This window comes from Oxyura jamaicensis, chromosome 9, assembly GCF_011077185.1.
Source record: "Oxyura jamaicensis isolate SHBP4307 breed ruddy duck chromosome 9, BPBGC_Ojam_1.0, whole genome shotgun sequence".
Taxonomy (NCBI): domain Eukaryota; kingdom Metazoa; phylum Chordata; class Aves; order Anseriformes; family Anatidae; genus Oxyura; species Oxyura jamaicensis.
The window spans coordinates 13,034,850-13,061,617 of NC_048901.1; the positions used below are offsets into that span (position 1 = coordinate 13,034,850).

At 42.5% G+C, this 26,768-nt stretch overlaps 2 protein-coding genes and 1 long non-coding RNA gene across 33 annotated transcripts in view; 1 reads left to right on the forward strand and 2 right to left on the reverse strand.

Moving 5' to 3' along the window:
* Window positions 1-964: 964 nt before the first annotated feature.
* LOC118171633 lies at window positions 965-11,586 on the forward strand. Its single transcript, XR_004753288.1, has 3 exons — window positions 965-1,162; window positions 9,384-9,389; window positions 11,577-11,586. It is a non-coding gene; the product is annotated as an uncharacterized LOC118171633 (long non-coding RNA).
* MELTF (melanotransferrin) lies at window positions 6,142-24,400 on the reverse strand. 2 transcript variants are annotated; one of them, XM_035334908.1, is made up of 16 exons: window positions 23,218-24,400; window positions 20,259-20,413; window positions 17,969-18,068; window positions 17,505-17,687; window positions 17,026-17,182; window positions 16,098-16,165; window positions 15,227-15,414; window positions 14,624-14,804; window positions 13,608-13,759; window positions 13,118-13,214; window positions 12,128-12,322; window positions 10,663-10,819; window positions 8,632-8,699; window positions 8,339-8,526; window positions 7,339-7,537; window positions 6,142-6,327 (listed from the first exon to the last, which is right to left on the reverse strand). In XM_035334908.1, exons 1-16 carry the CDS (start codon window positions 23,279-23,281, stop codon window positions 6,257-6,259), a joined length of 2,223 nt encoding a protein of 740 aa, XP_035190799.1. In that variant the 5' UTR covers window positions 23,282-24,400; the 3' UTR covers window positions 6,142-6,256. The 2 variants fall into 2 exon arrangements, with proteins under 2 accessions (XP_035190799.1, XP_035190798.1); XM_035334907.1 differs by having other exon boundaries at window positions 6,151-7,537.
* Window positions 24,401-24,547: 147 nt separating this feature from the next.
* Window positions 24,548-26,768, reverse strand: part of DLG1 (discs large MAGUK scaffold protein 1) — a 150,669-nt gene continuing 148,448 nt past the window's right edge. For all 30 annotated transcript variants that reach the window (XM_035334884.1, XM_035334894.1, XM_035334890.1 and 27 more), the window contains one exon: window positions 24,548-26,276. In XM_035334884.1, the coding sequence (XP_035190775.1) occupies window positions 26,170-26,276 (107 nt within the window). In that variant the 3' untranslated portion in view covers window positions 24,548-26,169. The remainder of the gene's footprint in view (window positions 26,277-26,768) is intronic.

Genomic DNA, 26,768 nt, shown 5'->3' on the forward strand with positions numbered 1-26,768 from the left:
AGCTCCAGGGTCAGGACTCGGGGTCAGCTCTGGGGTCTGGGGCTCAGGGTTACCTCTGGGGTGGGGGCACTGGTGTTGAGGGTCCGGGCTCAGTTTCGGGGTCTGGGGGTCAGGGTTGGGGCTTGGGGTCAGGGCTCCGGGTCTGGGGTTGTTCTGGGAGTTATGGGCTCGGGGTCAGCTCCAGGTTGGGGGTTAAAGGTCAGCTCTGTGGTCGGAGCTCAGGGTCAGCTCTGGGATCGGGGGTTTGGGTCCGGGGCTCGGGGTTATCTTAGCGGTGGGGGCTCCAGGTTCGAGGGTCCAGGGTCAAGGGTTTGGAGTCAAGGGTCTGGGGTCATGGCTCTGGGGCTGAAGATCCAGGTTCTTTGTAGAGGTTATTTTAAACAGACAAGTAGGTAGCCTCCTTCCCTCAGTGGATTTGTGTGGGTTTTAGCTGATCTTTGCACATTTGAGCGATTGCCCAGTGGTTGTTCTGGTCTTGACGCATCTCTAAAACCTTTGCCTGCCTCGCCCCTCCTCTTTGAGTATTAAGATGCACATTTGTGCAAAAATTATGTACGTTGTGCATAAGATGCCCGTTTTCAGCTTTTCACAGATAAAGCTCCATGTTTACTTAATCACTTAAGCGTAGTCCTGGCTTAAAGCATAGGCATAGCTAATGATTGTTACCCATGTGGTTATAAAGTTCCAAACGTCTGTTTCTATATACACATAGGTGTATGTATGTATATATATAAATGAAACGGAGTCTGTGGAGTAAAAGACTTTTCTGCTTGTTGCATACACTCACGTATCAGCAGACTCATATGCAAGCTGATCCAAACTGGGTGCCAAGCTGTGCCTTTTTGGTTGCCTGGAATATGCAGTCTGTGCACCTCAGGTGTGCCTCGCCTATTAACTATCGCTTACATTGTGCCACCCCATTAGTATCCGTGGATGTACCCAGCACCACCCTGGGGCTGCACAGAATGTGGAAATTTCTGGTATGTTACTGGTACTCTGTTAACAAAACTGACGTACTAGCCGCTTGCTGTTTCTATTTTTTGATGTTTTTCTTTTCAGTAGTCTCCCCAAAAGTTTTTGTGGACACGTTGTGTATCTTTTCTGTTCTTCCAGAATTCATTTGTCAGGAAAGACAACCATGAAATCCAAGGGCTGTGGACAAGTGAGATGGTTGTTGCAGATGTCTTTGGTCAAATGATTTGTCCTTTTAGCTCACCCTTTCCTTTATCTTGAGTTGAATTTTTTGCAGCGCTGTTTGCAGTGGTAACATTGCTGTCGAGGTGTTTTTGACTAAAAACGATCTTAACTGTAATAGTGAATTCACTGAGTGTGGCTTTGTGTAATGACTCCCACAATCATAACATTTTTTTCCTTTGTCACAGACAGGAGAAAAGCTCTTTCCAGTGATATGGAGAAGGAATTAATTATACCTCTGCCTCATCCTGTGAGACCAGAAGACACCAAGTAACTAACTGTAAGCTGCAGTTCTCAGGAGACATACTAAGAGCCTCAGATTCCTTCTCTGCCAGCCCCCCAGGGCCTTAGGGATGAGAAATCGTAGGCTTTACGTTTTTCCCTATGAAATACTCTCGCGTTAAGGGGCGTAGCTGACTAACTGTTATGGGTCTGGTTGGATTCAGGGTACTGAACTATCACGGTCATGGATTCACCTAAATAACATAGCACGTCCTCGCTTTAGTCACATTCAGTGAGCACTGTCACGGCTAGGAACAATGCAATGAAGGGCAGTTTATTAACAGCAACAGGGACACAGGTTCTTTGGATTGCCAGCGAAAAATTCACTGTCCACAAAAGCAAGCAAGCACGCATTACATACACAGGTACTCATCCTGGCTATTAACATGTTAAAAGGCACAGAGACTCTAGAGATTTCTAAATTTCCATGGAGACACCTGGTACAACCAAGTGTTCAAATCTTACCCCATGACATCCCGATGCCGGGGGAAGAGAGGGTCAGCCCGTTGACAGATCCCTGAAGTCAGAAAGGTATCCTTCGTGATGGTATCTTCCCTAACATCCCCTTTCACTTAAACCAATTTACATTATCTGCCGATCTGTTCTCCTTAGTGACCAGCGGTAGGACCCGCAGGAATGGTGTCAAGCTGCAGCAGGAGAGGTTCAGGCTGGACATCAGGAAGAGGTTCTTCACTGACAGGGTGGTCGCACATTGGAACAGGCTCCCCAGGGATGCAGTCACTGCACCGAGCCTGTCGGAGTTTAAGAAGCGTTTGGACTGTGCTCTCAGTCACACGGTCTAAAATTTTGGGCAGACCTGTGTGGGGCCAGGAGTTGGGCTCAGTGATCCTTGTGGGTTCCTTCCAACTCAGGATATTCTATGATTATTTTCTGTCCTTTTAGGTGGAGCTTGAGTGACTCTAGTCAGGCATATCTTGGTTATGATTGGTAAAAAGTTTTCTTGCTTTTGTTTAAAGGAGAAATTCAGAGTGCGTGCTCAGTGAGGGGCGGTTGCACCTTGGAGGCATGGAGCTTTTGGGATGGAGGTGTGTTTTGGTATTATAATGATGATATAATGAGCAAAAGTTCAGTAGAGTACAGCGTCTTGTCAAAAACATGACAGGTTGTTGGCTCAGGGTAGCAAACATGCAGCTTATCGGTCTCGGTGTGCACAAGAGCATCGGGTCACCATCTCGTCACAGAGCCTATCCGTGGTGTCTCCTCTCCGCTCTGTGCTCTGTACTGTTCCTTAGAGTCAGCACACCAAGTTCCCCTAGTGCGATAGCATGTAAAGTTGGAGGCCTAGGGAACGCTTAGGTAGTACAGCTACCCCCCACCCTGAAAGCTTCTTCAGTGCAGTACATTTTCTTTAAAATGTGAATGTTAGTTTAATTCGCCCAGTCACTTCAGGCAATTACTCCACAAATACCAAAAGTGATATTGGGAAGCCTGCTTCCAGCATCTCTGTTGGTAATAATAGCTTCATACCTCTGCGCTTATCCTCGTGGCTCTTCCTTTCACATACTGGAAAGGCAGAGACACTTCAACCTAGTCACCTCTGATCCAAAACCCAAAACTCCGATTTCATCCCAAACCAACGCTCCCTGACGTCAGTAAAATTGCTATGACTCTCGGTCACCCTGGCCATTGCAGTTGTGCCTCTGCTGGGCTCTGTCCGACCCTGTCGACCACCCCTGTCCTGCTCAGCGCTGGGGGCAGGCCCGTGCTGTCCTTGCTCCCTGGGCCGGGTGTGCCGGGGCTGGTCTGCGCGGAGGGAGCACGGGCGGGCGTGACCCGGGCTGCGGCTGCTGCGGAGGGACAGGTGAGGGAGGGCCTGCGGGTCCCTGGCGGGGGCAGGGAAGGGGAGGCTGGGTCCTGCGGGACCGGCGGCTGGGGCAGGGAGAGCCCGGGGAGGCGAGCGGCGGGTCAGAAGCACGGGTTTGGCTCTGGGCCGGCGGCTGGGAATCTTGCCCCGCAGCAGAGCTGGTGCCGGAGCACGCCGGGGGCTGTAGTTCCACGTTGCCGCTCGGCACGGGGCCCTTTAGGACGGGCCACGGCGCGGGGTGCCTTTCCTTGCCGTTTCCGTGCGCTGCTCCCCGCGGCTCCCGCCGCTTCCCTCAGCGCGCAGCAGGGGCCGCGGCGCCGCCCGGTGCCGCCCGGGGGCCGAGCGGCGCTGCGGGGACGCCTCGCTCCCTGCTCCCGCCCGCCGGCCGCAGCGAGGTACTGCAGGCGGGGGAGCTGCGCACGCGCCGTAGCTTCGCGCCCCGCAGCACGCCGGGATGGTGGGGGCCGCGTTGGTTTCCGTGGCGTGCCGGGACCCGTAGCCGCTCGCGTTGCCGCTCAGAGCGGTCATTTCCTCCCCGAGACGACGCGGGGTGCGTTTTTCTGCCGTCGTCGTTTGCGGCTTTCCACGCGGTTCGCACTGCTTCCCTTACTGACAAAACCGTTTGGGAAGCCGTGCCCGCCGCTCTCGGCAGCGCCCTGTGCCGCCTCCTGCTGGCGAAACACCTCAGTAACGCAGGCGGAGCCGTGCAGGAACACCGACCCACCTGCGTGGAGGAGGCCTCCAAGATCACCGAGTCCACCCTCTGACCTAACACTAACAAGTCCTCCACTAAGCCATATCCCTAAGCTCTACATCTAAACGTCTTTTGAAGACCTCCAGGGATGGTGACTCAACCACTTCCCTGGGCAGCCTGTTCCAATGCCTGACAACCCTTTCAGTAAATAAGTTATTCCTAAACCTCCCCTGGCGCAACTTTAGCCCCTTCCCCCTCGTCCTGTCACCAGGCACGTAGGAGAACAAACCAACCCCCACCTCGCTACAGCCTCCTTTAAGGTACCTGTAGAGTGCGATAAGGTCGCCCCTGAGCCTCCTTTTCTCCAGGCTAAACAGTCCCAGCTCCCTCCGCCGCTCCTCGTAAGACTTGTTCTCCAGGCCCTTCACCAGCTTCGTTGCCCTTCTCTGGACTCGCTCGAGCACCTCCATGTCCTTCTTGTAGTGAGGGGTCCAAAGCTGAACACAGTACTCGACGTGCAGCCTCGGGTTTCATTAGTTAATTTAATCCCTGATACTTTACAGGCCAGTAATGACCGAGCTGCCCCAGTGTATCGGGTTCACATGGCAAGGTTCTGGGGGGGGGGGCTGCAGTGGCAGCCCCCACGAGAAGAATCCAGCAGCTGCCCCATGGCAGATTAAGGGACAATTTCAGCTGGCCCCAAAGGGGCCCACCATTCCATGCCTCTGTGAGAGCACATCCAAGAAAACAAAAACAAACAAACAAACAACAAAAACCGGCTGCTCAACAGCAGCTGGGAGAGCGATGAGTGAGAAACCTCCCCATGGACACCGAAGTCAGCACAGAAGGAGGGGGAGGAGGTGCTCTGGGCATCGGAGCCAAAGGCCCCCTGCAGCCTGTGGAGAGGCCCCTGGTGGAGCAGGCTGAACCCCCTGCCCGTCCCTCCGCATACTCCAGAAACTGACAAAACACCACAGCAAATATACCAAAATACCAGCAATATACCAGCAAATATACCAAAACAAATACACCAAATATACCAAAATATATCAAGACTGTTACTTAGATAATGCCTACATCCTCTTTCCCTGCTCATTCAACTTCAAACAGCTCTGTCAAACACTACATACCACACCTTTAACACCTTCAATAACTCTTTAACACTTCTTTTTATCTTTCTCCAGCCTGTACTTTCACCAAAGGCTCTGTCAGGGGCCAACTTAATTCCATACTTTTTTTCCCTCCAGGATGCTGAAACAACTTATCAGCATACCATATTTCATCCAATTTTCTTTCTCTCCTCCTTCTTCCACTCTGGATATTCCTATTTGAAGTGGCCAGCCTGGCCACATTTCTTATCAAACATATTAGCTAGGATTCAGGCTGCAACACAGATAAGCTTTCCTTGCCTGCCATTCCTTCATCTCTCTTCCTCTCCTTTCCATCCTGGCCCTGACTCCCCCTGAAGATTTTCTTCCTCTTTCTCCAACCCTCTCCCTCACTACCTGCTATACTGTCAATACCATTAGTTTCGCACTCTGCTTTTCCTTCTCATCTCCTCTCCTGACATAAACCTCAGGGGCTCCTGCAGGAGGGCACCCCAGTGACTGTTCACTACATCCCCTCACCTTCTGGAGCTTTTCCTGTGTATCTTGCCAGGCTTTAATCACAAAATGAACTTTCAAGAGCCCTTGAGATACCGGGTCCTTGGGATTCATCCACGAGTACTTTCTCATTCTGACCCCAAGTCTCTCATATGATTTCTGTGTTGTTCATTATTATTATTCCAGCCAGGATCAGCAAGTGGGTATTTCTACCCTGCTGGTATTACCCCCGGTCCCGGAGGATGAGCTCCTTCCCTTTCTTGTATAGCAGCTGCCGTCCTGATCATTCTGGCAGTAGGGCTGCCCAGTAGGTGACTGGATCCCAGACGACCCCCAAATTGTGAGAAACAAAGAGTGCTTCAAAATCAAAATAGTGAGAGGCCATATTTTGACTCTTTCTCTCTTAAACCCAGATAACCTTGGAGCAAATGAAACATAATGAAAAGCTGGGAATTGTGTGCAAAGAAGCAAGGGGAGAGAGAGTACTATTTTCCAGAAAAAGAAAGAAACCATGTAGTTTAATGATCAGGCCAAAGTCTGGATAAATTGTAATTACTTTTCTTGTTTATTTCTTAGGTTCCATTTATTTACATTATTTATGTCTGTTTTTACCATTTATTTTTTTTTAATTATGTTGAATGTCTTTTCATCCCAGGATCATGAGGTGGTAGCTGTAGTCAGGAGGAGGCTGCCTGCCAGCAGCACAGCAACCTTTGTTGTTATTGCAGCTATGGATAAAAATAAGAACTGAATACCACAAACCAATGGATACAGAAACACACAATCAGCAGTGAGCTACTTTGTTTCTCTACCAGAAGACACAAGTTTCATTCACAGGCACTCAGATAACCCCATGTAGGAGGACAGCCACATGTTTCCTGATGACAAGGGAAAATGACTTCTCTCCAAAGCCAGCGAGAGTACTGGTTGTGGGAAGTCAACAAGCTCAGTGGATGAACACATTTGGCTTTGTTCTTTCCTGTGCCAGCAGGTAGTCCCTCCAAGTCTCTCTGGCCTTCCTTTTCCTCCAGCGACTTTGGCGATTCCCCCTACCTTCTTCTACTGGAAGCTGGAGGACCTTGTACGTGGCAGAAGCAGTATTCTGGACGGCACATACTCTCCCTGTCCACAGCCTGTCCATCCTTTGTGCACTTACCTCTTCTGTCAGCAGAGCTCAGGATAAACTGTTGCCCCCAACAAGGTGAGGATAGTATAAGCAGGGACGAAGGAGTTGGAACATTACCAGCATGGAGGCCAGAGTGGATTCACTAGACAAGATTTTTGATACTGCCTTCCAAGATGCAGAAATTCTTCTACAGATCAGAAACCCAGTATCCATCTAACAGCATCTGAGAATCCTTCAGCCCAGCACACTTCCACATCAGCAACAATTGCAGAGATGCTCCAGTTTTGGATTGATCTTGTAAGCCATGCAGGCACAGTATTGACGGCTTCTGTCCCAAATTCTACCCCATTCACATGAACAGGGTCAGCTTCCAACCCCACCCCACTCCCCTGATAAGCAGATGCTGTTAGCACCTTGCCGGCAAAGAGGCAGGAAGAGGCACTGAAATGTTAGCCCAACACGTTATTCAAATAGCAGCTCATCTGAAAGTGGTAGGCAGGGGTGGCCTGGAAGTTGCCATTTAGACCATGTTAGTCCAAGTCTTGTAACTGATATAAAATAAGGAAGGAAACAACAGTAGTCACTAGTAGGTGCTGTTGTATTAACTTATTACCTGACCCAGAGCACTGTGGTGTTTGCATCCCTTCAAGGGACTCAATATATTCACTCTCCAGCCACTCTTTGTATGTCCTCCTCTCTTTTACGGGCACGATCTCAACAGCAGAATCCTTAAAGATCAAGTTTTTTCCTTGGAAAGTTGAAGAGTCAAACATTTTGAATCCATTTCCATTGCTGTCATTTCCAAAATAGTCCTGACAAGAATGCAAATTTCAGTATTTTGCAAGATTAAGTGCTACATTTCTCTAGAACAACATGACAGGTGATAGGAACTATATAGCAGATGAGAAGTTTACACAAAACTGCAGAATCTGTGTTTGCTTTTAGTATCTACTATATAGTCTACTCCAGTAGATCATATACAGAATCTTGTCATTGGCAATTACAGGAATTTTGGTTCTTGTTACTATCTAGAAAGAGCTGTACTTTTAAAACTTTCTTCTGTGCAAGCATTTCTGAGTAACACAGGGTTTGACCGACTGCCTGGGAGCGACCGAAAGCCCAGCACGGAGATACCCAGCATTGCTTTTAAACTAGTCAACTGCAGTATTGACAGGAATCCAGCTGTGACAGCCAGGTATGGTCTGCCTAGATGGTTTACATATACATGACTGCAGTGTAAATATGCCCAGCAACATTCTGTTACTATACACTGTTGCATTGCTAGGAAAATTCCAATATGGAAAAGTTTTGGTGTGTACTGTTAGACATTAAAGTCATTCAGTTTGGGAAAACACCTTAAGCTCCAGGAAAGCTACTACTGAAACCACTGGCTGGGTGAAAAGTTGAAATCTCTTGTGCACCAGAGTGGTTTTACCAGGAGAACTACAAGGGATGCATTTTACCTTCTCCTTCCCACTCCAAAAGGACTCTGCACATGCTACCAGTCCCATGACAAAGGGGACATAATACAGCAGAACAGCCTTACTGTCTTCATCCTTGGTCTGTGTTAGACCGTATCAAACTCCCCCATAGAATAAATGTGTAATTAATACCTGGGCCTTGTCCAGTAGTCCATATACAGCAAAAATGTTGGTATCTGGGTGAACCATAATGGCCTGAGCTGGCACCTGAGCCAGGTGACACTGAGCGAACTGGGTGACTTCAGCACGGGCACCATTTCGACACAGTAACTGGAAATCACTGGACTTCAAGTTACGGGCCCAACTTTCAGTGTTCTTACCTGAAAGAAGAAACTAGTCACTGTCACACTCATTGAATGCTTTAGAGCAATAATGCTCAAGAAAAATAACTGAATTATAATAAAGAGACATGTAAAACTAAATACCATCTGTGTTCTCAAACACGGTCGAGTGCTTCACAAAGGCCACATCCCCAGAGTCCTGTGCCAGGCACCTTTAGGAAATGTGAGATAGAAGTTCAGTTCAAAGCATCTTTATTGGGACCACATAATTTCTAATAATCAACAGATTTAGAAATCAGTTTTGCATAAGTTCCTGCAAATAAATCCACTGGACCCGAAAGTAATGAGGAAAAACAGCACAAGAAGTGAAACATCTTGAAATGAGAGAAAACTATCATCTTTGCAAGGTTTAAAAAATAAATAAAGAATTTCAAGAGAGTAATACAGCAGTAAATAGTGATTCATAATGGTGTGAGAAAGAACAATAAAAAGGGCCAACATTAGATAAGCAAAGGAACAGAAGATGTGTGATACTCAGCGCTTTATTCCCCAGTTGGTAACAACAGCTTTCACACCTTCCTTTTAAAACACATACAAAGTATATGTCGTTGAGACTTATGTTTTCAGGAAGCATTGCCTAAAACAGGATCATTAAGCCCACCGATCAGGAAGACGTAAAGCTGTAACTGAGCAAGGATTACATAGTACCAAACATGAAGAAAAAATATTAATGGTAACAATTACCAAAAATAAATTCTGCATGTACCTGGTTAAACATGAACAGTTATAATCAAGGGTAGTATTACCACAGAGCTGACACTGTCATGCAGAGAACCTGGTATGTGCTGTTTCGTGCATTCCCCATCAGAAGAGATTGTTTCCAACAGACTTTTTAGTCATCTGTGGAATTTAACTTGCTTCTAGCAGTGGGATATACACAAACTGAAAGACCTCTCACACCCCATCAGGTTAGTCTGAAAATATCCAGAGTTGAAGGAATCTGGAAATCTGAGGCTGAATTTTAAGTTCACGTTTGTCACCCTCCATACGTAACTCATTCTTGTTTCAGAGATCACTTAAAGCACTACAGCTAGACCCATCCAATCCTCGTAGCAGATTGCTGCTCTCCATTTTTGCCTCACATCCTAACTAATCTTTAAATCTTTTAAATTAACCTTTCAAGGCTCCAAGTCTTTGGGTATGGCTTATTCATTTGGTGACTGGTAGCTAGCTCTGTTAATCTGTGAAGTATAGCAGAGGATACAGTTTGCCTGTAAGACCTGTACCACAGCAAAGCAACTGGACATAGCTAAATAGATTTGTGAAAAGAAGCTATCTAAGTCCAGCATTTGAATATTTACCAGGCAGCTGCTGTTCAAGTCTCCTCCCCTGAAGGAAGACAACCACTCACTGCCAGCTCTGTTACATGCACCACTACTGTCAGAGGTGAAGGTCAGGAAAAAGAATTGTTACTTCCCTATCTACCCAAAGACTTGGGGCTTTGAAACTGTTAATGGTTTTGTATGTAGGTGCCCATTGTTACTCAGTAAGTATTTATTTTATTTGTTATTAAGTATTTATTCCATTTCACACCATTTCTACCCCATGCCTTGTTCTGAAGAGGATTTGATACTTGAACATAGCTGCTCATGCTGTTCAGAAACCTATTTTTGCAGACAGCTACAAATGGGTAAGGGCAGTGAAGAGGCACACATACAGAGCTCCCTGTTTCTAGCTTGCCACGCTCAGCACAGACTCTCAGCAGCCAGACCCTGACTACCATTTGCCTCTTTCCTTGCATAAACTCTTTACGGATGACCTGACTGGAGCGGCAGACTGCCATACTATAAAGCAACACTGGAGACGGATGACAATGCACATGCTCCACACTAGGTGGGTGCCTTTTGCTCTGGAAATAGAAACATGGATTTGGCTCTTGGTCATCTGTTCGGCTGTGGGCCAAGAAGCTGGAAAAAGGCTCTGATATACACCTATACACACAGATCTCTGCATTGCTATGACCAGCACAGCACCTTACAAAGGGGAAGGCTGCTGCTGTTTCCAATAGGCTGTTTTAAAAAAGAATTATGTGTTTTGCTGACTGGGATGCAGAACAGTTCCTCATTGTGTTTTGACAAACTGACGGAGTAAATAACCACCATATGTATTCATTACCTGAAGGCTCCACTGTAGCTGTAATAACGTTCTTGGCTACTTGCACTGCATTTATTGTTTCCACTATCATCTCCAATGCACAGTTGACAGAGCTTTGATGGGTAATTATCCTGATTAGCTGAAGGCACACAGCTTGCAGAGAAAAACTCACTCACAGCTTAAAAAAAAATACAAAAAACAATATAGTAAGTGGAAGAGCACAGCTCTTCACAACAAAGCGTAGTTACACTGTCATGAAGTTATAACCAACACTGGTTTTAGTAAAACACTAGAAACTTGAGTTATAGCTATCTTACTGGAATTCATAAATTAAAACTTCTAAAATGTTTTCAAAGCATAATCTAACTGATTATGTAATGAAAGTAAATAGCTCCCTGAAAGACAGGAAATGTACAAGCAAATTTAGAACTCAGAGTCCTACACTTATAGAACCTTTGCTTGTTCTGCTACATTACTCCACTACTACAAAAAGACTGAAAATAAATGCAATAAAATTCAGGACAAGAATACATTATTTAATGCAATGACATCCCAGAGCTGGAAGTATTACCTAGAGGGGATACATCTGTATCCTGTTATTGACAGCTGACTTGCGTCCATATCCTCAAGCAATAGCTGAGATGGACATGTGCAAAAGCAGGGTTTTCAACACTATATGATGAACTTGATTAATATATATATATATATATATATTTTTTTTAAAAAAAAGAGACACTTCAATTACATTTCTGAAGATTGGAATAAACCTTTGTAGTTTGATACACTGGAGGCCAGGACTACCACTGAGATGGATCTGGACAAACTGGAAAAACACAGTGACAGGAATCTTGAAAGGTGAATGCAGAATCCTGCTTTTAGGTTGGAATAACCCCATGAGAGGCTGAGAGGCTGAAAAGCAGGTTTTAAAAAAAAAGACCGGAGGGTCCAAGTGGAATATAAGTTGACCAAGAGTTAGGATTCTGCTTTTTTTGTCAATGAAGGCTAACAGAAATGACAGCAAGGAAAATTTTGATGAGATATAAGGAAAATTTCTTTACACCAAGGATCGTCCAAAACTGGGACAAAGGCCCAGACAGACTGTAGAATCTCCATCCTCAGAGTAGCTCAAAACTTGCCTGGACATGGCCTAGGCAATCTGATCTAACTGGACATGCTTTGAGCAGTGGGCTGGACTAGATGACCCTTCCAGCCTGAATTAGCCAACAATTTTTTTGACAAAGGAAAGAGGGAAAGGAATCCTTTCCTCTTCCATCTGTTAGATTTAACATTCTCACCATGACCCCTCCATTAGTCTAATCATATGGCAAACTTAAAATTTGCCAAACTGTTACATTAAAAATGCAGCACCTCTTCGCAAACAAATTGGCTTCATATGGAGCTATGCAATATCAAAACTGTACTTCCCTAGTGGAAGTTTGTAATTGGATTATTACTGTATTTTTGATATATGGTACCATCATCTTACCTTGAGGAATATTGCAGTCTCTGGGCTTAATAATGCCCTTCTTCATTAGCATACCAATGGGGATATTCCATCCAGCAGTTCTCCCCAGTCCTGTGTGGCAGGACTTCTTCCCTTTCAGGTCACTGATGGTGAACGCATTGGATGGGTTCCGTTTCACTAATGCCACAGCATAGTATGCATTGCTGTTGTCATCAGCTTGCAGAAAAAAATATATATATATATATATATTATTGCTTTCCTTAATCATTAATGACAACGTACATAACCATTACACTTATCTGGTTCCAACTTCAATTGCACCGACAATCAGCCAGTCAGGAATTATGAACACATGCAATTATCTGCATTTGTCTACTCCATGATGTTGCCTACATGCTTGAACTGAGTAAACTACAGAAGAATACAAGCATTTTGTTAATGCTAGTTGTTATGTACATAACCTTCAAAAATGGCATTTGAGTCATTAATGACTTAACAAAACTGCTCTAAGAAGTTGTTTTTAATGTGACAAATCAAACCTGTGTTACAATTTCCATGAGTTTTGCAGCACATTGAAATTCTGCCTTATTGACAAAACACCCATAAGCTCTCTTTTCATCTATGACTATGAAGCAGCCATGTTGATGAGGAATAATTTGTTTTTAACTGGAATCTATTGTGTAATTTCTGTATTGTTCTTATTAAGGTTACTTTGACTTTGTGAATACTCATTTTTCCAATGCAGAATTGAAAAGACACATAGGTATGTGTAAGACTTCAAACTGCAGAAGACTCCTCCTGGTCCAACAGTAGGACACAAAAAAGTTGCCAAAAACTCATTGTAGGAACCCAACCCATACTTATTTCCTCCTTTGTCCATGATGTGATGACAATAATATTTATTTCCTCTGCAAATAGCTTTTCTAGCAAGGCCCAAGAACAGAGGCAGTGCTGCTGTGCTCTTAGAGCTGTTTTCAATATTTATATATTTATATTTCCTGAGCTTCTTACCAGAGTAACTTTCTCCAGCAGCTGGTACAAGGCCATATGTCTTCCCAGCTGTGTAAATATCAGCTCCACCCAGAGTTACAACATCACTTTCCTTTTTCTGAAAAATAAAATATATGATTTCTGTGAAAAAACAGCAGACACCTTCCCTGCTACAATGATGACAAAGAACTCCAGCATCACACCCGTTGCATCTCATCAGATAAGTCTGATAGCTAACAAGCAATCTGCTGCTAACTAACCCACCCAAACATGATTAAAGCATCAATGAAGGGAACTTTCAGACAAAGGCTAGAGCTAGATGGGCAACAATACCTTTGTTACACTGGAAGAGCAGCAGGGTTGAGGCCCATCCATACCATATGAGTAACAGATCACCCCCTTGAAATCCAGCATTGCCTAATCATCACCTAAGAGCATATCTCTCTAAATCCTACCTAGAGAGAGCAGCATGTGTTAATTGGTTTATTGCACAAGGCTCGTAGCAGCCTACCTGGATCAGCTCCATGCACTCTTCTTTTGTCTTGGCTGAAATACACTGGATTTCTGGTTTCAAATTTTTTTTCCTAAAAGCAGTAGCCATTTCACCACATTTCCAAATCTCCTCAGTTGAAACAACACACCAGTTCAGGCTTTCTGGCAATGCTGCAGAAAATTGGAAAGGACGTATTACAGCTCACCTCTTTTGTAAAAGAGGAGGTGGCATACACACTGCTCCACTGTCATGTGTGTCATACATGTTATTTAAAATGTTCAGTTCTGTGTTTCCCCTCCCTCTAGCTTAGACTTACACCTGCTTCAGGTACCACGGCGGTCTCCAGACTAGTGGTATGTCCACACTACAAATCTATCCAGTATGAAAGAACAAGAACTCCTGTGACTGATGATTAGTAAGCACAGCTACAAGGTGTTAATTGTTTGCAGTCTTGTCTCTTAAGAGTGCAGCAAAAAAACACACTGAACACAGTCTTTCTCATACCTAACAGTCACTGAGCAGCCCCAAAAGAGACAAGTCCTGGAGGTCAGGGGCTTTGCCACAGCACAGAGCGTGTCTGGGAGGTTCAGTGGCCATAATTATTTACCTGTGTTTCTGAGTATCCCAGAATACACATCAATTAATTTGTATGTTCTTCTGATAGTATAAAAGACCACAACAGAACAACCTGAGGACTTACACAGTAGCATATTACTGGTTCCCCTCTTTAGTGGGTAAGAAATGGAGTACCAGGTAGCAGTAACAGTTTACCAGATTTATGTCTCACCTATAACAAAAAGATTAGAAAACATCTACATCCTGTGACACAAAATGGGCCTATTTGCCCAGGAAAGCATTCTGCAATGTGATACTGTTTCTAGGTCAAAAACCTGCCCTTTCTCCATGCTTGAAGATTAGATTGGCATCTTGCCATAAACCTCAAGAATCAGATGAAGACAATGCAGAATAAGGATGGTTTCCATTATCAGCTATTTTTGTTAATAGTTTTCAAGAGCAAACCAAAGAAACCTTACTGTTGGGGTCACAGCTCAAGCCTTCCATGGCATGAAGATATTCATCACCCAACCATGCCTTGTAATTCTGAGATGTGATTGCAACGAGCTCTGTGGTGGAGTCTCTGAATATAAGATTCTGGGCACCATAGGCTGTGGAGTCAAACATCTGAAACTTCGTGCCTGCACCATTGAATCTTTGCTGTAATGGTAAAGAAAGAAAAATACTTGTCACACATTCCTCTATGTAGTGTCACATGTCTGTGATGACATAGTTCGTGTGCAGGAGAAAATCTGTTATCTACAGAACAGAAAAAAAAAAAACAACTAAGATTTTCTTTACTGAAAATCCACAGGTTAAGAATTAGTGAATGGAAAAAAATAAGGCGAAAACAAAACAAAACAAAAGATCTCAATTAATTTTCAACATCCCTGAGTATTTGAGGGCAAAAATGACCTCCTGTGTCCCACTCTGCAGAATTCCCTTCAGGACCCTACTGATGCTCCCATACTCCTTCAAACCCCACAGAGCTGAAGGTGCCCAGATATCCTGTCTTCAACTCAGCCAGGTGGGTGGGAGAAACCTTCTCAAATGCAATGCATTGATGAAAAATGGTGTCCTACTTGTCCCTGGTTCAGGAGCTGGAAGACAACTGTCCCATCTGTGTCAGGCCGTACTACCACAGCACGAGCTGGGATTCGGGCCAGGTGGCAGGTTCTCCACTCTGTCACATCAGCCGTGGTACCGTCGCGGCACAGAAGCTGGAAGTCCTGGGAACGAAGATTCTGGGCCCAAGAAGAAAGAGTTTTTCCTGAAATCAGACAGAAAATGTGTATGGAATGGACATCGGGCAGGGCTGATATTTCTGGCTCCAAGTCTGCTCTAAACATCACATGCACACGTGGAGCAGAACACAGCTCTCCTGAGCATCTTTGAAATATTCCTGACTACAACATAACCTATGCACTTTAGTCTTGTATCTCCAATAAGACAATACACAGTCTAACACTTGTCCGACTGCACTGAACTGTACTGTGGCCTGCAATGGTATGCAGAGCATTCCTAAGTCTAGGTTTACATACAACATTTTTATTTATTTATTTATTCCCCTTCCACTTCTTGACTTCCTGCTAGTCTCTGCTGAAACCACTGGGTAGCCACAAGCAACATTTACATTTGTAACAGCCTGGGTATAAAACCAAGGCTTTAGTGCTGCTTTTGTTCATGGTTTTCAAGAGCAAACCAAAGACAACACTCCCCTTCCACAAGCAGCTAAGGATTCCACCTCTCACCCTTACTGAAGCTAGCAAGTGTTAGAAAAAAAAAGAATCAAACACCAATCTCCTGGTGCATACATATATGTGGGTACATCCACTTTCACTATTAGAGCATTTTGCTTGATCACTCAATTCAAAATAAATCAAACATCTGACATTATGCTGTCATCGCAGGCACTGTACTTCAGAGCTTGCAGCCACTGCTCAACAAACTTACCATCAGTGTATTCAGGCACCGTGCTGTGCTTCACAAAAGCAACTGCTCCTGCATCTTCAGCCAAACACCTAATGAATGCAAATATTAATAAGCATTAGGAAGCACAGCTTCCATGCACTGAGCACTGCCGACTGACAGCCAGAGAACTGTGTGCTGTGTTCCATCAGCCAGCAGACACTGACCTATTTCCTCGTGCTGAGAGTTTAGCTCAAGGCAGAGACTAGGGGCTGACAGAGCATGAAGTAAACTACTGCTGTCATTTGGTGAACACGGACAACACGTTCTGTGCTGCCTGGGACAAATATCACGGCTGCGGGAGAGGTTTCTGTCTAACGCAGTCACAGAATCCTTTGGGGAACTAAAAAGAGGGGAGCAAGTGCTTCCCAGAAGTAAATTATATCCCTGCTCAGTCAGTGCTATTACTCAGGGACTGGGAACTGCAATGCAGCATGCAGACAGGAAGACAGAAAACAGAGCAAAGACTGGTGTGCGAAAATGGAGGGCAGAGAATTCAGAGAATTGTCATGAGAATTCAGTGCAATTGAGGGGAGATAACTGTGAAATAGCTGTGTAGGGTGGCAGTTCAACTCTCAAATTCTAAGGGTCATCAGGTTTTACTACTTTTACAAACTGCTGAAACAAACATCCAAGACCTGTGTCAACAGTTACTGGACCAAGCAAACAGCAATGGGATTTCGCTGTCCAGTACAAGTGCTAAATATCTAATTTAAACATTCACCTGAAATAGTGGGTTTAGAATTACTTTTAATAAATCTGTAGGTTCAAATCGTAATCATCCTAACACTAAAGATTTTCTAGTGGGATTGGCTGGAAAGTTTTCTGGCTTCAGTTTCTTGACAGTGAGGTCTGGACACTATGGCTATGGGTAGAGCATAGAGATAAAAAGTGACAGAGCCATGATTCTTACCTGAAAGCTCCACTGTAGTCATAGTATTGTTCTTGTGAATTTCCTTGGCATTTGTTTTGCCCAGACAAATCCCCTTTGCAGAGCTGACAGAGGGATTTGGGATAATTTACACTATTTGCTCCAGGAACACAGCTCGCATTGAAATATTCACTAACAGCTAGAAGAAAAATTAAAGAGACATTTTAGCAATGAATAAACAATATCCCACAACATCATTCTAAAACTTCTACATGGTACATCTCTAAAAACAGTAAAGAAATACGTTCTGTTCTCAAAAAAGTTTCCTTTCCAAGTTTTTTTTTAAAAAAAGTCATTTTCATCAGACCTATGTTAGGTCTACTCCATCTTTAAAAGGAGCATCCAAAACACCACGGAACAAAACAGCAAATAGAACCACACATTTCTGTCTGTGTGCGGGGGTCCCAAGAACATACAGAAAGATATTGCTGAAGAACAGATATTCACCTTCTAACTCTTACCTTTTGGAAGGTCACATCCCATTGCTGTGAGGCGACCACTGTCAATTAGATAACCCACTGGCACGTTCCAGCCAGCAGTTCTGTTGATGCCTGTGTGACATGAAGTGATACCTTTCAAGCTGTTGATGGTGATATTGGAGCCCTTCTTTACTACAGCCACAGCATAGTATGAAGTTCCAATCTCTGCAATACAGGAAGAAAAAGGAGCTAATAGAAGTGGCATGTGTCACTGTAATGCTGCTGTGAGGCTGACTTGTGGCCTCTTGTGGCTCCCCCACCCACAGGCAAGTAACATTGTTCACACCCCTGTTGAGAACCTGCTGACTGTGGGTACATATTCCCCATTATCTTTGTGGTGTAAAATGTCTTAAAGGCCACAAGCAACCTACTCTGACTTTGAAAGTCACCCTGCATAAGAAAAAGGTGGTATTATATAAACCAAAAGTTATTTTGTATGATTATACCTTGATCATATACTTCCCCAACCACAGGTTTCAGACCATGCTCCTTCCCAGCCTGGTAAATCAAACGACCATTCAGCGTCACTGCATCTGCCAAATAATCCTGTGCGGACACAAAGTCAGAATACATATCGAAGCTTAGTTATTAATATTTATTAACAGTCAGAGACAGAGTATCCATGAATTTAAGAGAAGAGGTCAACATTTATGGGAGCTCTCTTTCCTCCACAAAGTTCTTTTAAGTACACAGAAATTATTGAAGAACAATTACTGAGAGGGATTTTACAGCTTTAAAACAGCCTTCCTTTGAAAATAGCGCAGAAGCCAGCCCTGGACCATGATGGCCTCACTAGTCTTCACAGTCCAAAGGAACCTTAGAAATGGATCCATGTTTTCTTCCTGAAGCTCTGTGACAGATCTTAAGGCCAATCAATCAGGAGTTTCATTTATCACTAGCTAGTGCCCCAAAGCCTGAAGATTTAAATAAAGTAAATATACTTTTTTATTATTATTATTATTTTATTTTTTTTACGCACAGATTGTTTGAAGTGATGTGTTCTGGGGACACAAAATTTGAATGCCAAAGCGTGCACTCAAAAATAGCTGTGAAACCTGTTGGCTTGTACCTCAACAGACAAACAGCCACACATTTGCAGGGGGTAGAAGAACAGATGGCAGCTGAGCCTTTGAGCTCCCTTTACATGAAAAGCCTCCTATCAATAGCTTGTGACTAAACCCCAGCATATAAAACACAACACGAGAGAGAAAAAATGTCTATTGTATTTAACCTTCAGTAGTTTACAGACTACAGACCTTAGCTCCTTTAAGTGCATACAATCACATCTGCGGTGGCACAGCAGGAACAGCGTGGTATTTTTTTTTTCAAGCAAGGATTGGCCAACGCATCTAGCAAAAGCACGGGACAATTCACGTAGAATTTCTGATTAATATCTATGCAATGGGAATGTGAATTAATTATTTTCGGAAGGACTTCATTTCTGTGTCACAACACTTGAGGATTACCTATAGAAGTGTTTAAACACCTGCTGAAGAGTATGACCAAATTAAATATTGCCAGGATCCCTAGTTTAATATTTAGTCATTTCTCAATTGTTAAACATCTTCAAAGAAAAATATGTGTTTTACTTTATCCATGTGCTAATACATTCTCAGAACTAAGTCCAAGTTATGTAGTGTTATAAAACAGCATATCTCTGCCTCTTCAGCCACTGTGTCCCATCCCCTTTTTGGCTTCAAAGAGCAGAGTTCAGTGCAGATGCAGACTCAGGGGTTCCATACAGCCCTACACAGAGTAGGCCAGTTTAAACATTGAGTAGATTATTACAAGAATAAAGAGGTCTTAAGGACAAAGTTTTGCCTAAAGCCTTACAGAGAAGATTCATTTTATCAGAAAACTACTTACTCATGTTTTCCACCTGCAGAGTTCTGAGTTCATCTAATCAAGTTTTCTAACAAGATGCACAAAGACTATAATTTATTAACATATGCATCCATATTCCCCTTCCCTCACACTCTGCCAGTGAAGACAGCCATGACTACCTGCCTCCACGTTTCCTCCAATATCCCCTTGTTGTCTCTCACCCCCTTGTAATGGGGGAATTGTTTTCCAAACACCATTTTGCAAAGCCACATGTTTACAGTCTTTAAAGTCTTCCCCAGAGCTGGGCTTTTTCCCCAAACCGAGCACGCTCTGGGCAGCTGAATTAATACAGCTGGGTTTGCATGCCCTCTGCTCACCCTACTTGCTGCTTTGTCTCCCTCTTGTACCCTATTTGGTATTGGGAGATTTGGCTTTACATTCATTTGTAAATACAATTTCCATGCTAAGACCCTGAAAAAGGAGAATTATCTGGAGTTTACTAAAAGACAATTCACTTAAAGGCTCAGCAACACAGCTTTAACTGCTGTCTGCATCATACCACTTCACTCCTTCTTAAGTATCTACTAAATAAATCTAACAATTCTGAAATCAAAGATTACTATTTAGGAATGAATATTAGAAACCTTTACTTGCATTCCTAATGACTGGCCATACGTGACTAGCCAAAGAGAAGAGTCAGTGCCATTCTGACCTTCAGGTCCATATGTATACCTTTATGTCTTTAAATATATATATATATGATTTGATGTCTCAAAAACATGAATGCCAGGAAGCATATGGCCCTCCGTTTGCATCATCAGACACTCACAGAGCTCTGTAGATCACCATGTAGATCTATTTATTAGGCATACAGGGTTATTAAATCACTGACACTTATCGCTTACAGCTCACCTTGATCATCTGGGTACAGTCAGCAGCTGACGCTCCCTCTGTACATTCTAGAGGGGGAAGGATGCCTGCCCCAGCAAAGGCCTTACGCATGTCATTACATTTGGAAAGTTCTTGCTGGGAGACAGTGCACCACCGGACACGTTCCAGGCAGAGAGCTGCGAAAACAACACCAAAAGAAAATATTATAAAAGAAATTGGTACCTTTATAACAGAGCTTACCATCTGAAGGTTCCCGCAAAGAGCTAACCTTTCATTTTGTTTCTCTCCCCAAAAATGGGGCTGATTCAACAGTGATTTTTCTCATTTATCCTGCTTTCATTCAGATTAACATGCACTTAATACTGAAGTTATTTGGACTGGAAACAGGATAGGCTCCAACTCAGATACTAAAACCTGATGGCACTTTCTGACATAAGAAATATGAGTGTCATGAAACAAGTCAGGGCAGCCAGACTGTTATTAAAACCTTGCAGAACGGGACATCTTTGTCTGTGTTAACTTTTTGGGGCTGTAAATTTGTGAATTTCTGTGCCATCATTCTTTTCACAGAAAAACACAGTCCTGGCTTGAAGAAGCTTCTTAGGTTTGTGTTCTGGAGCCACCCTGAAGATGTATATGGCACCATTTGCACAATGTGGTCACTTAACATTGAAGAAAAATTAATGACTTTTTTTTTTTTTCCTCCCCAAAACTTTCTATTTGCAAATAATTCCCCTGAACAGATTCCAGGGTCAGAGGTATTGCACAGACAGATGGAAACACATTTAAAATATATGTACCACAACAGAATAATCCTTAGAGAGCACTATTTATTACAAGAACTACTGCTTCCATCTGTCTGCTCGAGATATGTCCTGGGACACACACAATCTTTCCTGTTTAGTTAGAGGCATCTAAGATTATTTAAAATGACATGTAACAAAGCCAAAGAGACTGCCCAGGGACAACTATGTCTCAAAAATCGCAAGTTACTACCTGGAGCCATGCCCCTTTCCTTGTTGGTCTGAATTTAAAAAAAAAAAAAATCATAGGTGCTGAAGAACCTTGCCACTAGGCTTATTATGAAAAGTAGAAAAGTAAGCTTGTCTCTTCAAAACACTCTTTCATAAGAGGCTGTTACCACAGTCACGAAAAGGGGTGGGCAGTTCCATGAATGAACAGACTTGGGTTAAGTAGTGGAGATTCCATTAGTCAGTGAAGAAAGAAAGGTGTCTTTCAGGAGGCTCCAACAGCTGCCTTGTAAGTACCAAAGCTACAAATGCTTTGTAAGGATATATAATCATGTGCAAATGGTGCAGCTGTATGTAAAATGTGAGTATGCTTTACACTGAAAAATGGCTACAGGTCATTTTTGTAAGCAGCTGGCACCAAATTCCATTGCTTTTTCTTCAATTTTGACTTTTAAGTTGGAGTCTGTCTGAAGTTCTTTGTAGCATATTTTTCTACCAGCTCTAACTGGCCCTCTGCTTCCTCACCATTGTCACGAAGTTGAGACACAACATTTAATTTTCTAATTTTATATGATTCCACTAGCACTCAACAGTAGCTACGTACTTTTTCTGACTCCATGGCTGCAGACTAAACAAGACTGTTGATGCCATAAACTTTGTTTTCCAACAGGTATGGAAACAGAGGGCTTGGCTTGCTCCAATTCAGAGTCACACTTGGAAAGCTTACAAGAAGTTTTCATTGTAGCATGTGTAGTAGAGGGAAAAACAAGTTCCCACCTCTGTCAGAGGTGTAGGAATTCTGAGAACCAAGAGGCTTAGCCTCATCTAACCAAAGGAAATCCTCACTATTAATTTACTGGGGCAGGAGGAAAAAAATAGGTTTTAATTGATAAAGGCTTTCCCCCCACACTCCCCAAACACAAGCAACTGGAAATGAAGTTGCTCTCTCAGCATCTCAGTATACATGGCTAAGTACCACTCTTCAGTGTCAACACTTTGGCTTTAAACACAAACATGCAGGAATAATGCACAAATTGTGTCATTGTATGAAGAAACCATCAGCCACACACACCTGAAACATGAAGCAAAGCTCATTTGGCTCCACATTTCAGCCTAGATAGTGAAACCACACAAATCTGTTTCTTCTTGCCTCCCACTTCCCTCCCATCCCAGAGAGTTACTTAGTTTGTCCCTTTCAGAACTGCTGAACATTGTCCAGCATCTGGCCGGGCACTTTCCTGTAACAACAAATTTCCTTCCTTGAGAATTAATAGATTTGAAGTGGGCTTGAGCACAGAGCAGGTCTTTAGTTAAACTATCTTTCCATTGCCAGCCAAGAACGTGTTAAAACGGTAGACGAGACTCTAAACCAAAGTTAATTCACAAACTTGGCCCAAAATCCTGTGCTGAAAATAACAATATTGCTTTGTGTAACATCTATCAAAAGGCTACTAATACACTCTCAAAGGTTTTCAACAAAATCTAAGAAAATAAATAAATGAACTAGGAACATCTCAGAAACAGCGTTCTTTTTCAAAGAACTGTGGAGTCCTTCAGAAACAGCATCTACACCTCTAGAGAAATTAAAAGTATTCACCCCCAGAACTTGGGAGTGACAGGAGAAAGCCATCATGTCACACAGATCATGCTGAATGGAATAAAGCTTTTTTATTATTATTTAAATGTATTTTTTAAACAAAAAAATTACATGGAATTGTATATACCTATGAGGAGCACACTACTGAGCCAAAAGAAGTAGATTCCATGCTGAGGAAATACAACTGATGAGTCAATGATATTCAGTACCATCAATATTATGCTCATTATCAACATGATACTCAATATATCCTTTAATTTTTTTCCCTCCTATTGTTTCTTTCTATTCCTTTTCCTGACCATCTGAAATTGGTTCTGAAATGGCTCTAGTCTTCCTTTGCTCTCTCACATCACATGTTAGTAAACCCCAAAGATAGCACAACACAACAAAATAGGTTTTGGAGAGCACTTACTAGCATGAACAAAGAGAAGAACGAAGACATTTCTGGAGTTCTTCATTGCAAAAATCTTTGGCATTTGTGCTTTTTCCAGCCTTCAAAGAACAGTGCTTCTGCAAGTTTGCTCTCCTCGGTCTGCTTCTTGGTGAAAATCAGCAGCATTCAATTGCAGGTGTACTTTGTTCCGCAACTTATCTTGCTTACTTTGGCACACGTCACTTCATAACGATCATGGGGGGGGAGGCCTGGAAAAAAGTCTGCCTCGCTTCACACTGCCTTTACACTTGAAAACAAGTCAGACTAGGAAATTACAAAATATCCAAGGCACCAATACTGCTTTAGCACCACCTATAGACTTGGATAAACAGCTGCACGCTGACTCAGGGGTGTGAGGTAAGGCTGTTTAAAGAAATCCTCATCATAAGTACAAGTTCTGTGTATTCCCTAAGTGCTGGGGCTCAGGAAGTAAAAGTAGGTTGAAGCTAGGCACTTTGACAGAGCTGAAGATCACTTTTCTGTTACTGTATTCTCAGTTTTGTCATGAATCACAAGGAAACAAGAAACAATGAGGAAGCCCGTGCACTCCACAGGTGGAAGTAGCATGATAACCATTAGGGTAGGTAATGTGGACTTCAGTCTGAATGTAAAGTGGTATTTAGTGACATCTTGCTAGTACATGACAAAAGCCTTGGGAAAAAGCTCCGTGAAAGTTATTCAGTCATTTCCATATAGGAAAGGGTAATTCCTCAAAGATTTATCCAGCTGAACAGGAAATTTAACTCTATTCCTGATCAGTTAAAAAAGGTGGGGAAAATAAAAATGCGTATGATGTAGAAATCTCAAAAGTTATTATAGTTTTCAGAATCCCAGTTATTTCAAAATTTCAGTTGACATTAAAAATATGATCTAAAAGTTGGTGTCTTACGTCTCACTGCATACCTCAAATCATCAGCCCCTTTTAAAGAGGCAGACACTTTCAGCTCCTCTAGAAAAGGTGTGACATTATTTGTCAGAACTTGCCTCGACAGTACACACTTTGCATTTCCAAAGACAGAAGGATTCTCAGAAAGACAACACACCTACTTTATGAATATAGAAAAACAGAAATAATCTTGGGCCATACATTGGTAGCTTACTCTTCCGAAAAGTCTTATAAGCATTTGGCACAGCACCAGCACTATTTTGTCCAGTGTTTAAACCTGCACTCCAAGTACTAACCTCACTTGCCCCATTCTGGTCAACCAGTGTTTGTCTAATGCATTATCTTTGTGTACAGTCTCAGCCAATTATTGTAAGATGCTACTCCACGTGTATTTCTTTTGATTAAAAACACACTTGACAAATACATTGTACAATAAAGTTTATTAGCTGTTCTCCTCTTTCTAACAAATGGAATGGATAGTGTTGGTAATTCTTTACAAACCAAAGCTAATTTGGTTGTGTGACTGCACCGTGACTGCCATAAGCACATCCCTCTCATAAACAATCATTTTAAAATAAGCAATGGCAGGTACCAAATAATACGAGAATTAGAGAATTTCATTACTGAAGGTAGTTCCATGTTTTGCTACAACGTATTCATAACATTTTGCACAGAAATTAGTGCATTCCAAATGGAAGATCTTGCACCTATGCAATCCAAGATAAACATATACAGAAAAATAAAATGTATTCTTGACTGAATTCTCCCTTTGGTTAAGACATGCATATTACAAAGAAAAAAAGACAAACCTGAAATTCTGTAGAAAAGAGGAGAACTTGCACATATTTTTTTCTTGTAACTAATAATTCCCTGGACTTTTTGCCCAGCCACCATAGCCCATTTGATTTCATGAGTTTAAGGAAGGTAAATTCTAATTTGTATTTTTATTCAAAACAAAAAGCTAGGAGTAGGTGGTAAAAGAAAAATATATATTTTTATATATATATATTTATACGTGTGCGCAACTATGTAAAGAAAATAATTCCCATAGTTACAGAGTTTAGTTAAAGAAAGTTTAATATATATATATATTTATTATAACAAAATAGGCAGTTATTGTGGGTAAAATATTCATTAAAATCTGACCCCTAAGAACACGCATCTTTAGGCTACGAATCACTCTCTCAGTGCCCTAATAACCATCTCTGCAATTGTTTTCTGTATTTCTGCCAAGGGAAATTTGGCATTTCTCTGAAAAATACAAGGTTTCCTAGCACCTAAACATATTTTAGGCTCAAAAAGTGTGGTGACCATTATCTATAAACAATTTCTGTAAGACACTATAAATAGTGTTGCACGAGGAAGATTAAAAACATTACACATCTTTATCCCTAGCAATTTTATTGGCAAAAAAATGAAAAAATAGATTATAAGAATATCCATATGAAATTATGAAAATGAATATCCCTTGAGAAGTAGTAATGGGAGTTAATGAAAACGTTAACTCAAAATTTTAAAGTTCCTCTTTAACTGCCTGGAAAGAAAAAAAATACCTGTGAGAACAGAATTCAACTCAGAAAATAAAACCTGAAATTGATTGCCCTGACCAAACCATGCTATTAAAGTTAAGCGTGCAAAGTTACTCAAGATTTACAACTTCCTTGAATAGAACTTTTCTTTCAATTGTTATGAAATTTTAAAAGAAGGTCTATAAAGCTTTTTTGAAAAATCTTTGAAAGTTACTTTCCCTTAAACATTAAGGAATTTTACCAAGCAATTCCCTCCCACCCCAACCCCAAACTAATAGCTGGTCAGGCCATTCCACTGTCATGTTTGAAAAATGGCAAACCAACAACACACAATAATACAAATTATTTAAACTAAGAAAGACATCAAATTTAAAGCATTATGGGAACTGCAGAATGTGATGGTTAGGGTATGAACCACACTGGGAAGAACTAGAGGCAGGCTCCACTGGAAGGGCTTAAGAGTTGTCAGATGTAGTAGGTGATGACAGTTAGAAAATGAAAAACAAAAATCCATTTTCATAATTTTTCCTTTGCTGGAACCCAGATGTAAGGCCCAGACTGTTCCTCTATGATCTGTTTCACTTGGTTGTAGATTTCTTCCAGTGTGTCTCCTTGGACAATAGCTGCAAAACATAAGGTGGCAATCAGCAGTCATCTTTCCTTGCTCCATACAGAAAATAAGATGTTCTAAGCCAGGAGGTTATTTTCTCTCATAGAGCAGCAAAAGGATTTCACGTTGCTGAAGGAAGGGCTGCCTACAGAGAACTCTGGTTTCTGTGCTTCTGGACAAAAAGTACATTGCTGATGGTATTGTAGGACACGCAAAGCAACATCTCTTTCACTCAGAGGCCTGGGGTTAGGAAATACTTTTCCTTTTAAAAATATTCATATACAAGTGAGAAGGGTTTGGTTTTTTTTGCCTTTCCTAACTACATGCTAGAGCTAGTCCAAGACAAGCCACGTATTCCCTTTGGTCCAGCTTTCATTTGTGTTTCCAAGACAAAAAGACAGGACAGTACAGGGCTGTGTACTGAATCAGTCTGAGGCCTGGCTTGATGTAGCGAAGGCTGGCAAACTCCTCAACCAGACCCTGACATTTCACAGTAAGGCTGACT